Below are 14,104 nucleotides of genomic sequence, written 5' to 3' on the forward strand. Positions count from 1 at the left end.
ATTCACATTAAAGAAAGATATGCCGAAAACTGCGTTTTCCACTTTGAATGGAAAATACGAATTCCTGCGCCGTCCTATTGGGCTGAAGAATGCCCCTTCTATTTTTTAACGCATGATTGACGATGTGTTAAGAGAACACATTGGTAAGATTTGCTATGTCTATATAGACGACATCATCGTCTTTAGCAAAGATTACGAGGGGTAACGACATATGTCCTCGCGACATATCTCATCCGAAATTAAATCGACATACCTCCTAGCGGAGATATGTCGTTTTGAAAACGACACAACTCATCCAGCTTATTATCGGCGGAGATGTGTCGTTTTTGGAGATACATCATCTTAAAAACGACACAGCAGAAAAATTTCAGATAGATTGCGGATGAATAAAACGAATTGCTATTACATTGTTTAAATTTATTTAGTTATATATAATATATATACATTTTTTATAGCCTCTTCGACTTCCTGTTGGCAGGTCGGGCATTTGGGATTAGTTTCAATTCCATTTTGTTCGTGGTTATCGACAAGTTGGACCCAGCATGTACTACATATGTTGACATGGTTACAGGGGCGAAGCATTACAGATTTCAGATTCATTAAGCATACATTACAAGGATTTTGTTGTATAAATAACGAATCCGAGAGTTGGCTTAAATTTGATGAACTTGATGACGATGATGTTTTAAAAATGTTTCATTTAGACCGACAGTCCGTGCCAAGAACACCTGAATATCGATTTCGCCTTTCTCGAACATCTCCATACAGTTCATAATTTTTTGAGCACGGTCCTGCATAATAAAAAATTAATGTTATAATATTTTTGTTTAATATTTAATTTATTTCTATATTTGCTTACTCGAAGCTGCTTTGGTTGCGTTTGATTGCCTATACCACCGTTTTGAAAAAGCAGAGCGAACTCCCGACTTTTTTCATATTCGGCGTCTATGATGCATTCAACAAATTTAAAAAAGTGCCGTTTTGCTCGTATTTTGTTGCCCAAATTCAAATTGTATGCTTCAACAGAGCCTGTGGTCCGCGTCGAACGTTTAAAAACTGAAATATTTTTAGGTCCTTCCTACAAAAAAAATAAACAAATAATAAATGATGAAAATATATCGAAAAATTAATACAGCAATAATTTTATTGTATTTTAAAGTACCTTTATAAGCCACTGTTTTTTATAATATTTTAAAAAGGGCGAAAAGTTCCCCTTGCTTAGAGCAGCTGCTTGTATTTCGAGAAGATTAAATGCTTCGACAATTTTGGTATCCGGTAATAGCGGCAAGTACAAGAATTTCATAAATAGAAGATAAGCCGGTTTATTGCATTTCAGCATTTTTTCTAGACCATATGTTTTTCTTGCATTTCTCTTGCATGCTTGAGTAAAATGGAACCAGCAAGAATAAAAATTCATGGAAGGATGCAAGTTTTTTAAGGCGTTCCGCATCGCTGTTTCGTAGTCGGAAATAAATGATGCCCCTTTTAAGCAACAAATATTTGAATCTACATAGGTGAATAAATGCTGATAACAGAGCTCCGTTTTGCGCGTCATTAAGACAAATAAGAATGGGGTGATCTACATAATAATAAAAACAAATTAGTTTTGACATTAAATTAAACTGAAGTAAAACACATACCTTCTGCAAATGCTTTATGTAAATAATAAGTAGTTGCTTAAAATCTCCAAACGGGCATACTTTGAATGTAGCATCAATTAAAAAATGCCGACTCTGCTCCTCAATATTTGCTTGCATCAAAGTAATGACCTTGTCCGACGAAAATATGCAATATGCAAATGATCCAGACGTGTAAAGTTTTTTTAAAAAAACATTCGGAGAACTTCCCTGGGTCATCCCAAAACGACTCATGATGTTTTCATCTTTAAATGCTTCAAGTACGTCCACTGCGGAAGTTGGAGATTTGGGTAGAAAGGGTTGCCTCTTACTTTGCAGAGTGCGTTTGACAGTGTCGTAATTGACTTCGATCTCCGCTTGTCCTTCCGTTTTTCTAATTAGAGAACAAAAAAGGATTTGTATTATGAATGCACTTGTGTATTTCTGTATTGTGTACTTTTCAAGAGTATTTACACACTCAAAATAAAAAAATATATATCACAAAAATACCCTCTTGTTCGAAGAACCCAGCAAACAAAGAGCGGACATAATGCAGATGGATCCGAAAAATGTCCAATAAAGATATTAAAAACGGACGTAGAATCGGAGTTTCCGCCTAATTATCGAAACCTGACCCGAAAACGGGCGCTACCGATCGTCGGCGGAGACTGGTGGCGGTGGCCCGCTTTATATAGGGCTCTGGCTGGCCTAGTGTGCCCGCTTATTTGTCGTTATTTTCGCCGCCTTAGTGTGCCCACTCCCTCGGTGGAACAGTGTGCCCACATCTGCTTGGCTCTGGCGCGCGCGCGCGTATTGTTTAAATTTGAAGTTTATTTTATGATTATGTTTGAAGTTCAGTTTATTTCATTACTTTAATTTACTTCAATATGTATTCATTTTACTCCATCATTTTACTTTTATATATTTTATAAATTATATATTATTATTATTATTATTAGTAACTATAATAAAAATAAATAATAACAATTTAAAGTAAAATAAATCATTGTTTTTTATATATATGTAAAAAAAGAAATGAAATTATTATTATTATCTGAAACGAATTTATTCGAACACTTTTATAATATTATAAAAGTATCTCAAAAGATACCAAATACGTCCCGTGATTAATATTAAAAAAGTATCGCAAATGATACAAATCCGTTTCGTAAATAATATTATAAAAGTATCGCGAATGATATCGAAATCGGCCCGGTTTTGATACCGCAAAAGGTCCGCAAACTCAATCATTTTCGGGTTCCGAAAATGATAGCTTTTGCTGCCACAAAACCCCTGTCAGATGATTAACTTAAGTATCGTTCGCGGATCTGAAATCGGACGTTTTGTCCGCCTGAAGTCCGCAAAACTATCGTTTTTAATATCATAAACGGAATTTTTGTCTGCTGGGATAACATCTAAAAGTTGGCGTGTATGTACATATCTATGTATTAGAGGTGGCCCGTGCACGAAACCTAGTCCCAAGAAAAAGACCGAGGCCTGTACGCCGCGCCCACTTCTAGTATGTATGTATTTACGGAAGCGCTAAAGGCTCATGTACATAGAGCGCTAACGGTTCTTAGAAAAACACAAAGAATTTACTTACTCAGCCAAAACATCATTAAAAACTTTTTTGGTGTCATTATTGGAGCTACTTTGACACTTTTTTTAACTTCAGACAGCACTTCAATTTTCTGCATTTCCTGGCCCTGCGGACCATGAAAATGCTGCACTTGCTCCGTCTTCGAATAAACGCGAGTCATATCCGCACTTAGATAAACCCGAGCTTTGCAGTCTTTGATACGACACACGTACGCGATGTCACCTTCTTTTAATTGTCTATTTTTAACATAGATCTGATTGTCATCTGGCGTATACAATAATGTGGAGCACCCGGCTCGGCTTCCCTCCTTAAATTCAAATTTAATATCCATTTCTTATTTTTTCCTTAAAAAGCGACTGAACACTGTGCCAAACCGAAATCAAATGGCTGTAGTCGCAAAGTAAAGAAGATCAGTGGCGCCAAGTCATACTGACGTTTACACAGAAAAAAATATTTGTATACAACTTCAAGTATTTATTAAGAATAATCTTATTTTTAAACCCACAACAGAATGCAACCTAAAAACTATTTAAAGAATATACATACTGACCAAACAAGAATTTGTATAAAATAATAATATATAATAACATACTTAAATGTAAAATTAAAAAAAAAATTTTAACGTGTATTTATGCGCATTTATACATGTACGTACTTAGAAAAGCGCACTTTTGGCGCGTGTCTTTCTTTGCAAATGATCATATACATATGTACATACATATATATACCATATATACTAAAATATCATATACATAATATATATCACCGCTAGGAGATATGTCATTTTGAGTTCGGAGGAGATATGTCGTTTTGAAAGCGTCATATCTCCTCCCGAAATTTTTTTGAGCTCGGAGGAGATATGTCGTTTTGAGTTCGGAGGAGATATGTCGTTTTGAAAGCGTCACATCTCCGCGCGGAGCTATGTCGCTTTTATTTCGGAGGAGATATGTCGTTTTGAAAGCGTCATATATCCTCTCGGAGAGGAGCTCCTACACGAAAATGTACTGGGAGGAGATATGTCGCGAGGACATATGTCGCTATGCCGATTACGACAGTCACTGGGCGAACTTGCGTCTAGTCTTTAACAGTCTTAAGGAGGCAAGACTCCAGGTTAACCTAGAAAAAAACAAATTTTTATCAACTCAAGTTGAATTTCTTGGTTACCTAGTTACTTCGGAAGGTATTAAGGCCGATCAGAAAAAAGTGGACGCAATACTGAAAATGAATCCCCCTACTAATGTCAAAGAATTAAAAAGTTTCCTTGGCATGACTTCCTACTACCGAAAATTTATACGAGATTACCCAAAGGTTGCGAAACCGCTTACTAATATTACACGCGGGCAATTCGCCAAGGTTAAATCTAATCAATCAAAGAGGGTCCCAATTGAATTGAACGAAGAGGCATTACAGGCCTTCTCCGATTTAAAAGCCTCTCTTTCTTCTTCGGAAGTTTAAGCGTTTCCTAACTTCAACAAACCTTTTCATCTTACGACAGATGCCTCCAATTACGCAATTGGTGCCGTTGTTTCACAGGAAGAAGAGGGGAAAGATAGACCAATAGCTTTTATATCACGATCCCTTAATAAAACTGAAGAATGTTACGCCACCAACGAAAATGAGATGCTCACAATAGTGTCGGCCCTAGACAATCTTCGTTCTTATCTGTACGGATTTACACCAATCACCAACCCATTACATTTGCGTTAGGCAACCGGATCTTCAATGCAAAATTAAAATGCTGGAAGTCCCGGATCGAGGAATACAATTGTACAATGGCTTATAAGCTAAGGAAATCAAATCTGGACGCAGACGCACTTTCACGTATCCCCACGCAAACTAATCACTTAGAGTCTGACTCTGCAACAGTACACAGCGCTCTTCAAGACGCTTCACAAGTGATACCGCACGTCCAGAACCCAATTAACGTTTACAGAAAACAGCTGATCTTCGATGAAAACGCGACCGAATACGCTTGTGACCAACCACATGCTGGTTATGTCCATCACTCTCAGACGAGAATTAAACTCAATACCCTCCTGAGGGAATATCTGAAGCCACTAATTATCAATGGGGTTAAAATTCCCGACGACTTCTTGCAAGATTTCCAGACCTGTTGCTCCGTTAACTTTAATAGTTATAAAATTCGCTTAGGATATGAACACAAAGGTTAGTGTCGGATTTAAATGACAGCGAAGAGGTCATCGGGAAAGAGCACCGCCAGGCCCACAGGGGCCCAGCGGAGGAAAGAATTCAACTCCTGGAAAAATTTTACTTTCCACGAATGGCCAGTACTATACGTGCTCAAGTGTCTGTTTGCGAATGTTGTAAAACATTCAAATACGACCGCCACCCTAACAAACCAGATTTGCAACCAACCCCAATCCCGAACTATCCATGTGAAATACTGCACATTGACGTATTCACCTTAGAGACAAAAATTTATTTGAGCTGTATCGATAAATTTAATAAATTCGCTAAACTCTTGCCGCTGGAATCCAAATCGGCTATTCATCTGCGAGAAAAGCTATTGGAGGCCATTTATTATTTTACTGTACCTAGGGTTATAGTTTCTGATAATGAAAAAGGTCTTCTCTGTCCTACTGTTTTGAATTACCTTAGAGCCCTGCAGATCGAACTCTACTATACGGCCAGGTGGAGAGATTCCACTCTACATTTCTAGAAATCTATCGCTGCTTGAAAACCGAAAATCCCACTTTCAAAAGCACAGAATTGGTACCCATCACAGTAGATCGGTACAACAATTCTGTGCACTCGGTAACGAATAGGAAACCGGTAGAAATTTTTTTCGATCGTACTTTCCGAATTAATTATCAGGGTTTGTCAGTTTTTAAACGACAGACCAGGGAAGATATAAGGGGTCTTATTGAGCATAAACAGGCCTTGGTTGGTATGACGGTATGACAAAGGTGAGAAAGTCTTTATCAAAAACAAGCAGACTAAGATAAAGGAAAAGCCCAAGTTCAAGGCCGAGGTGGTTCAGGAGGATAGGACGGTGACAGGACGAAATCCGGAAAGATTTTTCACAATTCAGATGTTAGGAAGTAGCGAGGGGAAGCCCTCAATCTTCTTTCTTCTATTTCACTACTTCTAATAAACAGAATAAAAATTGGCAAAGATATTTCACCCGCTTAGGATATGAACTGAAAAAAAAAATCACTTAAGTAATAAAAACCAAAAAATAATAAAAAACAAAAACAAAACACGAAATTGTGAAAAAAAAGAGACACAGAAACACAAAATGCTTAAATAAAAAAACACACACACTGAACACCGAACACCATGATTACGAAGTACAAAAACACTTAGAATATCATGACAGATATTAGGATATAAGCACACTAAACACACTTCTTGTGACAGCATAATACCACTTAAATAACGATTGCGTAATGTCTAGGGTATAATATTTTAAGAGCACATGTAACACTCTACTTCCTTCTCCCTTCCTTTTCCTTCCCAATGTTATAAGCCTTTTGCTAGCTCATGTCGTTTGTACCTTCCACATAATTAAGTACGACTCCCCAGTAGTCCCTTTACAACAGGGGAAAATTTGGCGGAAAAACGGTATCTTTAAACTGGCACACGTTATTGACCTGGGCAGAATGAAACAGCTTCTCGATGAACTGGACGAAGAGGCAGCCGGAATGACGGATGGACATGCGTCATGATGGAAACATGCGTCAGAGGGAATGCGTCGACTATCGAGAGTACGCAGAACACGGGCTACAGAATGGCTAGGATCCGCCTGGAAATGGGTCGCCGGGTCTCCAGACGCAACAGACTGGAGCACTATATTAAAAGCCCAAAACGAAGGTGTGACGAATACGGATCAGTAGATTCGAATCAACTCGAAGCTCTTCGACTCAGCGCATGAATCAGCGCTGCTAATCAACAAGGTGGTCCAAAGAGTTAACGCGATCGACGGAGACTTGCAGGCCACAGCATTAACCCTGCACAGAGCCATTATACTGGCTAATCAAGTCGGCGAAATTATCAAGGCATGTCAGTTTGCTAAAACGGGGACGGTCAACTCGAACCTCCTGGACCATGATGAGGTGGAGACGATCTTGAACGAAGTCAGTAACAAGGGAGATAACAGAACGAGATCGAGGCCATCGAGTTCTCCCGTCCGTCGGTAATGACAAATGGTACAATGATATTGTACATTCTGGCGTTCCCGAAGGTTACGACAGAATCATACAAGTTCATGCACCTGTACTCGACCCGTGAGTACCCGTGAGTCCCGATGAGACTTACCCAGTACTTGGGGATTGCCTATCTATCGGTTTGCCAGGAGAAGAACCACCTTAAATTAAGGAAAACGACTGCATCCCTCGATTATTGAAGGGCGGACACGCCGCCTGTACATACTTAATCATATCGACGATGGAACACTTCTATTGACCAATTTCAACGGCTCGGTAATCTTCGAGGGAAAAGAACATCAACTCGTCGGTTCTTTTGTGGTACAATACTTGAATGAAACGGTTACGGTCGGTAATCGGACCTACACGAGCTAAACCTCCAACCATCTAATGGCAATGCCGGCTATCCTAACCCAAGTGACAGCCACTAACTACCAACTGTCACTGGAATACGTGCACGAAGCGAGCAACCAGAACCTTCGGAGGTTGTCTCTGATAAAGCTGGTTTACTCTTCAATCTCGGAAGGAATTATGGCACTGCTAATCCTCTTACTTATATACTTCTTATGGAGGAAGTTAACTTCAACCAAAGGAATCCCGAAAATCGACAACACGTCAATTGGCTTGGAGGCTCTCCCCACTCCCGGGCCGCCTAAGGCTCTCTGATCTGTGGGACACAGATCTTGTGATGGGGAGGAGTTGACGACTTGCTCTCACCCGGAGCGTCGCAGACGCCCCTCGCCCTTGCGATTAACATGATCGCAACCACAGCACAAACAACGGAAGCGGCAAGTGGAGCACAGTGCCAGCGACCATATGCTGCGTAAGCGTTCTCACGCCGTCAGACAAACGGGCGCTCTTGCGAAAACGCTCCGACGACCGGCATGAGCGCGTGTGCAGCGTAAGCACTTTTACGCCAGCACCGGCGGTTACCCAGGCGGGTTGGCCACTCGATGGAGGCAGAACCGATTTGGCGACGACGACAAGCAGAAGTCCAACCCTAATAAGAATTCAATAAATAAAATTATAACAATCGACCAACCAACTTGTGTTCTCCTTGTGAAGGGATTAAGATCGTAGGTTCTGCTGCATTGTGGATAGCAACTTGCGTTCTCTTATTGCCAACGGACGAGAGCAACATGAAAAACTGCTACAGGTAAAAGTATACGTACAACGATGGCCGTTAGTAAAGTTACTGGCGTTAACTTATATGTGCCATCTTTTCTGCGCACATACATATATATCCTCAATATCAATATCATATCTTTAATCCTCATGGGCTTAAGATTTAGTTACCCAGATTTTTCCCGTTGGTTTCTTATTAATAATACAGGTATTCTTTCGATCTTATTCTATTTGTTTATTTTTTTATTTTTGTTTCAAATGCAAATTTATTTTCACAATTTATTTCTCCTTGCTTAAGATTATTTTTCATGATTTATTTTCAAATATTTAATTTCATGCATATTTCCTTTTTTTTTGGGTTTAATATTTTCTTATTTTCTGATAAATGTTCCTAAATATATTTCTCGCGGTATATTTTCTTAAGTTTATTCTCGCAAATTATTCTTGAAGTTCTAACAATTTCGTTTGTTCACAATTTCGCCCCTTTCCAAATTTTCCCGTTACCGTTGCATTTTAGGGTTAACTCTTACTTCAAATTTTAATAGAGTCGGTCTGACCATATTCTACAAGATTTACAGGTTTTTACTCACTCCTCTCGCTCTCGTCTTTCCACGCCCAAAATCGTCGCACGCTTCTGTCCGCAAAACTCGACTGGCTATCTCCGCTCCTTCTCACAAACTTCCCTACGCTTCGCCTCGCAAAGCTTCTCGCGGAGTTTCCCACTTCTTCCAGAAGTTTCTGTCGCGATCGTTACCTCTTTGTCTCTCTCGTAGGCGCGTGCCAATTTTCGAAATGATCTTCAGCTCTCTCGCTATCGCTCATCTTGGCGTCGGTCATGTGACCACTTTTTAGTGCTGAGTTTTGTTGGGTGCGCCTGTATGTGTGGTTAGACTTCCAGGCTAACAGGGCGAGCTCGGGCTAGTGATGATAGTTTGATAACTATCGTGTGTGGCGGTCCCCTGGCAAGGTTATGTCCCTGCCAGAGGATGCGGGCCGGACTAAGGTGTCACTAGACCCGTGCCGAGAGTCAGCCTGACTGAGGGCCCGGGTCACAAAATAGCTCAGTCTTAAACGGAGAGCTCAGGGTACCTGGCGACCCCCTGTTCTAAGAAGCCTTACCCGGGCGTCGCGGATCTTCGCCCGGGTGGACCCTCCTTTTCTCCGCAACTCGTGGGAATCACATGGAGTCAATAAAAATAAATAAAAAGGAGTCAGGATCTCCAAAAAAACCTACTTAAACGGCAGTGACGACTGAGTGTGGCCGTACAAACTTCAAGCCGAAGGAGCCGTTTTCGATCTCTCCTGGCTGCGTAGGATTTGACCTGCAGATCTGCAGATCTGCAGGTCGGCTTTGGGCGGCTTGCACTCAGTGGCAACCGGTAAAGGCAAACACACCTACGCAGAAAAACGATCTGCAGGTCAAATCCTACGCAGCCAGGAGAGATCGAAAACGGCTCCTTCGGCTGAATGGATGAAGAAGGTGGAATGGGCTAGATCCGTTTTGGCAAACTTCGGCAAGGAAGTCCCGAAACCACCCAAGCCCACAGAGGTCAAGAAGCGACCCCACCTAAGAGGGAGAGCTCCCAGGATGTTCCCTCTGACCCCTCGGCAAAGCGGCAACGCGTACAGCTAGGGCGATTCTTTGCGGAGATCGCGAAAAACCGCATTCTCCTGGGCGTGGTCGATAAAAACGACCCGAATGGCAGGATTTCACGAAACAAGTGGAAGTGGGTGGAAGCAGCCCTAGCCACAAAATGCTTTGAAATTCTAGCCAAAGAACCTGGCCCCCTCCTGTCTGCAAAGACGTGGGATGGTTCCAAGGCGGCGTCAAGGTGATCGCCTGTGACGATGAATGCTCTGCGGAGCTGTACAAAGCCGCAGTAAAGGAGCTGGGGGAGGTGTATGGGGGCGCCGGACTTGTTGCGCTATGCTGGTCCGACGTACCTTGCCGACCCCGTGCAAGGATCTGGATCCCGGCATCCATCAAGGCGCCGGACCAGATCCTCACCATGCTGCAGCGCTGCAACCCGCACCTTCCCACCTCGGACTGGCGAGTGGTGAAGGTCGACGAAATGGAGGGGCCAACAAACCACGCCATCCTCATCCTAAACAAGGAGTCCCTATCTCCCATTGAGGCCGCTCATGGGGAGCTAAACTTCGAGTTTGGCTCAGTGACCATAAAGGTCTACAAATCAGACTCCGCCAAGGAGGAGTGATCGAGGAGATGGCCTCCGAGATCGAGGCATCGGAGACCGAGGACGGCTACTCGACCGATGCCTCAATTCTCCGCAGCATAGCGAACATGGTCCAATGACGGACCTAGACACATCGGACGAAGAGGGAGCCGATACAACCGTGGTGGAGATGCCCACAGCAGATGTCCGTGAGGCTTCTGCAAATTAACCTCCACCACAGTAAGGCAGCTTCCGCTGCTCTTCAACTCCATCTGGCTGAAGATGAAGGTTTCAGGATTAGGGAGAAAGGAATATAAGCTTCTAAGAGCTCCCAGCGAAGGTAAAGTAAGGGCCTGCATTTTAGCCAAAAAGCACCTTAGCTTTCTGCTCCATAATTACAGCGATGCAGATAACGCGGCAGCCACCGTGGAGAGTCAGCCATCTCCGTTCAGAGTGCTGTCATCGTACATGGCCTACGAAAGGCAAGAACCGCCGGATGAGCTGCTAAGGAGACTGGTAGAAGACAGCGAAAAGCAAAACATAGTCCTACTAATAGGCTGTGATGTTAACGCCCACCATACACAATGTATGAGAAGGCCCTGTGGACCGCCTACAAGAGAGCCCTTGCAAACTACAAAAAAGCCATCAGGAAAGCAAAGCGATCCTCGTGGCATTCGTTCTGCTCAGAATAATAGCCTATGCGGATGACGTTGTTATCATCTTCACAGGCAAATACCCCCAAACGCGTTGCGATCTCAAGAGCGAAATAAGAGCGAAAAAATTAGTGTTTTGTCCAGCTGGACCAAAAATAACGGATTAGGAATTAATCCCTCAAACCTTCAGTAGCAGCGCAAGGTACCTGGGCGTAATACTTGACAGGAAACTAAACTGGAACTTGAATCTCATAGACAGATACAAAAAAGGTTCAATAGCACTCTTCACGTGCAAGAAAACAATAGGGTTCAAATGGGGAATGACACCCTATATAGTAAACTGGATATATACGGCCATCGTCAGACCAATATTACTGTACGGGGTCGTGGTATGGTGGCAGGCTCTGAACAAGAAATTCAGCATAAGAATGCTAGCAAAAATGCAAAGAGCTGCGGCACTCTGCATCAGTAGTGCTTTACGCACCGCCCCAAACGAAGCCCTAAATGCCATACTCAACCTCCCAAGCCCAGAAATAGCTGACATGGAACAAGCTACAGTAGCGGCAATCAGGCTTAGAGATACCAAACAGTGGAACCCACAAGAGGCGGGTCACTCATGTATCCTAAAAAACATTTAAATAGTCCCCTCCAGGGAAGACTACTGCACTCCAACGGAGTACATACAAACACCTTTCAACACAATCATCCTAGAGAGGGACGATTGGAACTCACGAACGCCTGGCCCCTAGAATGCTATATGCTTCTATACGGATGGGTCAAAACTACAGAACAGAGTAGGAGGAGGAGTTTGCTCCGAACAGCTAGGCCTACGCATCTCGTTCAGACTCCCCGATCATTGCAGCGTCTTCCAAGCTGAAGTAGCAGCAATAAGGGAGGCCCTAAAACACTTAAAATCACTAAAGCCGGAAGGCTCACATGTAAACATTTTCAGTTTATAGCAAAGCAGCTATAAAATCGATTGGCTCAATCTCTAGTCACTCGAAAACAGTATCGAATTGCCGATCATCTTTACACGAGATGACACAACAATTCCTAATCAGCCTTATATGGGTACCCGGACACAGGGACATAGAAGGCAACTGCATCGCAGATGAAATAGCCCGAGAAGGCACTACCGCGCCACTCATACAAGAGATGGAGGGCATGAGTATGCCTTTAGCCACTTGTAAGATACTACTTAGGGAAAACCTAAACCGTAACAAACAGACAATATGGGAAAACACCACACACTGACCAGAGCAAACCTCAGCACTGCTATGAGAGTCATCACAGGGCATTGGTTGATAGGCACCCATGCCAGAAGACTAAATCCCCCGTATAATGATTTCTGCCGTAGCTGTAGGGACGAAGAAATGGAAGAAACGGTAGAGCATCTAAAAATTCACAAAAATTCACCAGCGCCTCTGGCTGGGGAAACTACTAACTTCACACGAACCTCGACGGGCAAAAGGGGAAAACATACACGGTATCACCTAACCAAACCTACATTTTATTATTATTTGGGATTATTTAAATTATTATTTGTGACGGGCCAGTTGGCTCCTCAGATAGTGGTGAAAATTTCTATCGATTTGTAGTTGGTTTTGCACGTGCTTTGCACGTGCAAATCGTTAAATTGTTTTATGAAAATGGGTCTTTAGTTCGAGAAACGTTCCGCGCACTTCGCGCGTTTTACGAGTCAACCGGGTCAGTAAACAATAAGCCGGTTCCCGTGCAGTCAATTCCGCGTCGCTCACAGGAACTTGTCCTTTCGCAGACGACAACTTGGCGAATTTTGCGTCGAAGCTAGGGCCTGCACCGGATCCAGCTGACCCAGGAGCTTAAGGGTTAAGGACAGCGCAACTGCGCATTACAGCAGTTGGAAGTTGACGCCGATTTTGGCAAAAACAAGAGAGAACGCTATAGTCGAGTTCCCCCACTATCTGATACCCTTTACTCAGCTAGTGAAAGTGCGAAAGAGACTTCATCACTGACAGTTTTTGGCGGTTTGTGGGCGTTAGAGTTGGCGTGGCAAAAAGGTTTTTGGCAAATCGATAGAAATTTACAAGACCAATACAAAAATGAAAAGATATCAAAACTTTTTTCAAAAGTGTGGGCTTGGCAGTTTTAGGCGGATTTAGGCGACAAACTTGCGTCTATGTCCCTGGAATCTGCATGATTAATCTCAACTTTGTAGTTTTTGTAGTTCCTGAGATCTCAGCATTCATACGGACGGACAGACAGACAAACGGACGGACAGACAGACGGACAGACAGACGGACGGACAGACGGACATGGCCATATCGACTCGGCTATTGATCCTGATCAAGAATATATATACTTTATATGGTCGGAAACGCTTCCTTCTGCCTGTTACATACTTTTCAACGAATCTAGTATACCCTTTTACTCTACGAGTAACGGTTATAAAAATCCCCTTCAGCGACGAGGCGCATATTTGGGACAATAACAATCCACACGAAGTTCACCAAGTGAAAATATGTTCGCTGACTAGGAATCTTCAGCGACGAGGCGCATTTTTATATGAATAGCTATTTTTGACGAGACCAATCCAATGACATTGACTGTTTGCTTGATTGGTCCGTATTTTTTCGTAAACGATAATGGACAGCGATACCGGTCGATGATAACCAACTTCTTTTGGCCTGAAACAGAGAACATGGATCTGGTTTCAACAGGACGGCGCTACGTGACACTCAGCACACTCTACGAGAGATGATCAGCACGAGAAATTTTCGGACGTGGTCAT

General features: G+C 42.6%; 1 protein-coding gene across 4 annotated transcripts in view; it reads right to left on the reverse strand.

Moving 5' to 3' along the window:
- Nucleotides 1-402: 402 nt before the first annotated feature.
- The window catches only part of LOC120445266, a 53,763-nt gene continuing 40,061 nt past the window's right edge, over nucleotides 403-14,104 (reverse strand). For 3 of the 4 annotated variants that reach the window (XR_005615732.1, XR_005615733.1, XM_039625562.1), the window contains 4 exons: nucleotides 1,641-2,010; nucleotides 1,163-1,579; nucleotides 860-1,078; nucleotides 403-791 (listed from right to left, as the gene is read on the reverse strand). Coding sequence is in view for 2 of the 4 variants with exons in the window: in XM_039625562.1 (XP_039481496.1) it covers nucleotides 654-791; nucleotides 860-1,078; nucleotides 1,163-1,579; nucleotides 1,641-1,871 (1,005 nt within the window). In the remaining 2 variants the exon portion in view is untranslated. Of the gene's footprint in view, nucleotides 792-859; nucleotides 1,079-1,162; nucleotides 1,580-1,640; nucleotides 2,011-14,104 lie in introns of those variants that run through there. The other variant, XM_039625563.1, reaches the window with a different exon arrangement.

Source organism: Drosophila santomea, chromosome 2R (assembly GCF_016746245.2).
Source record: "Drosophila santomea strain STO CAGO 1482 chromosome 2R, Prin_Dsan_1.1, whole genome shotgun sequence".
Classification (NCBI taxonomy): Eukaryota; Metazoa; Arthropoda; class Insecta; order Diptera; family Drosophilidae; genus Drosophila; species Drosophila santomea.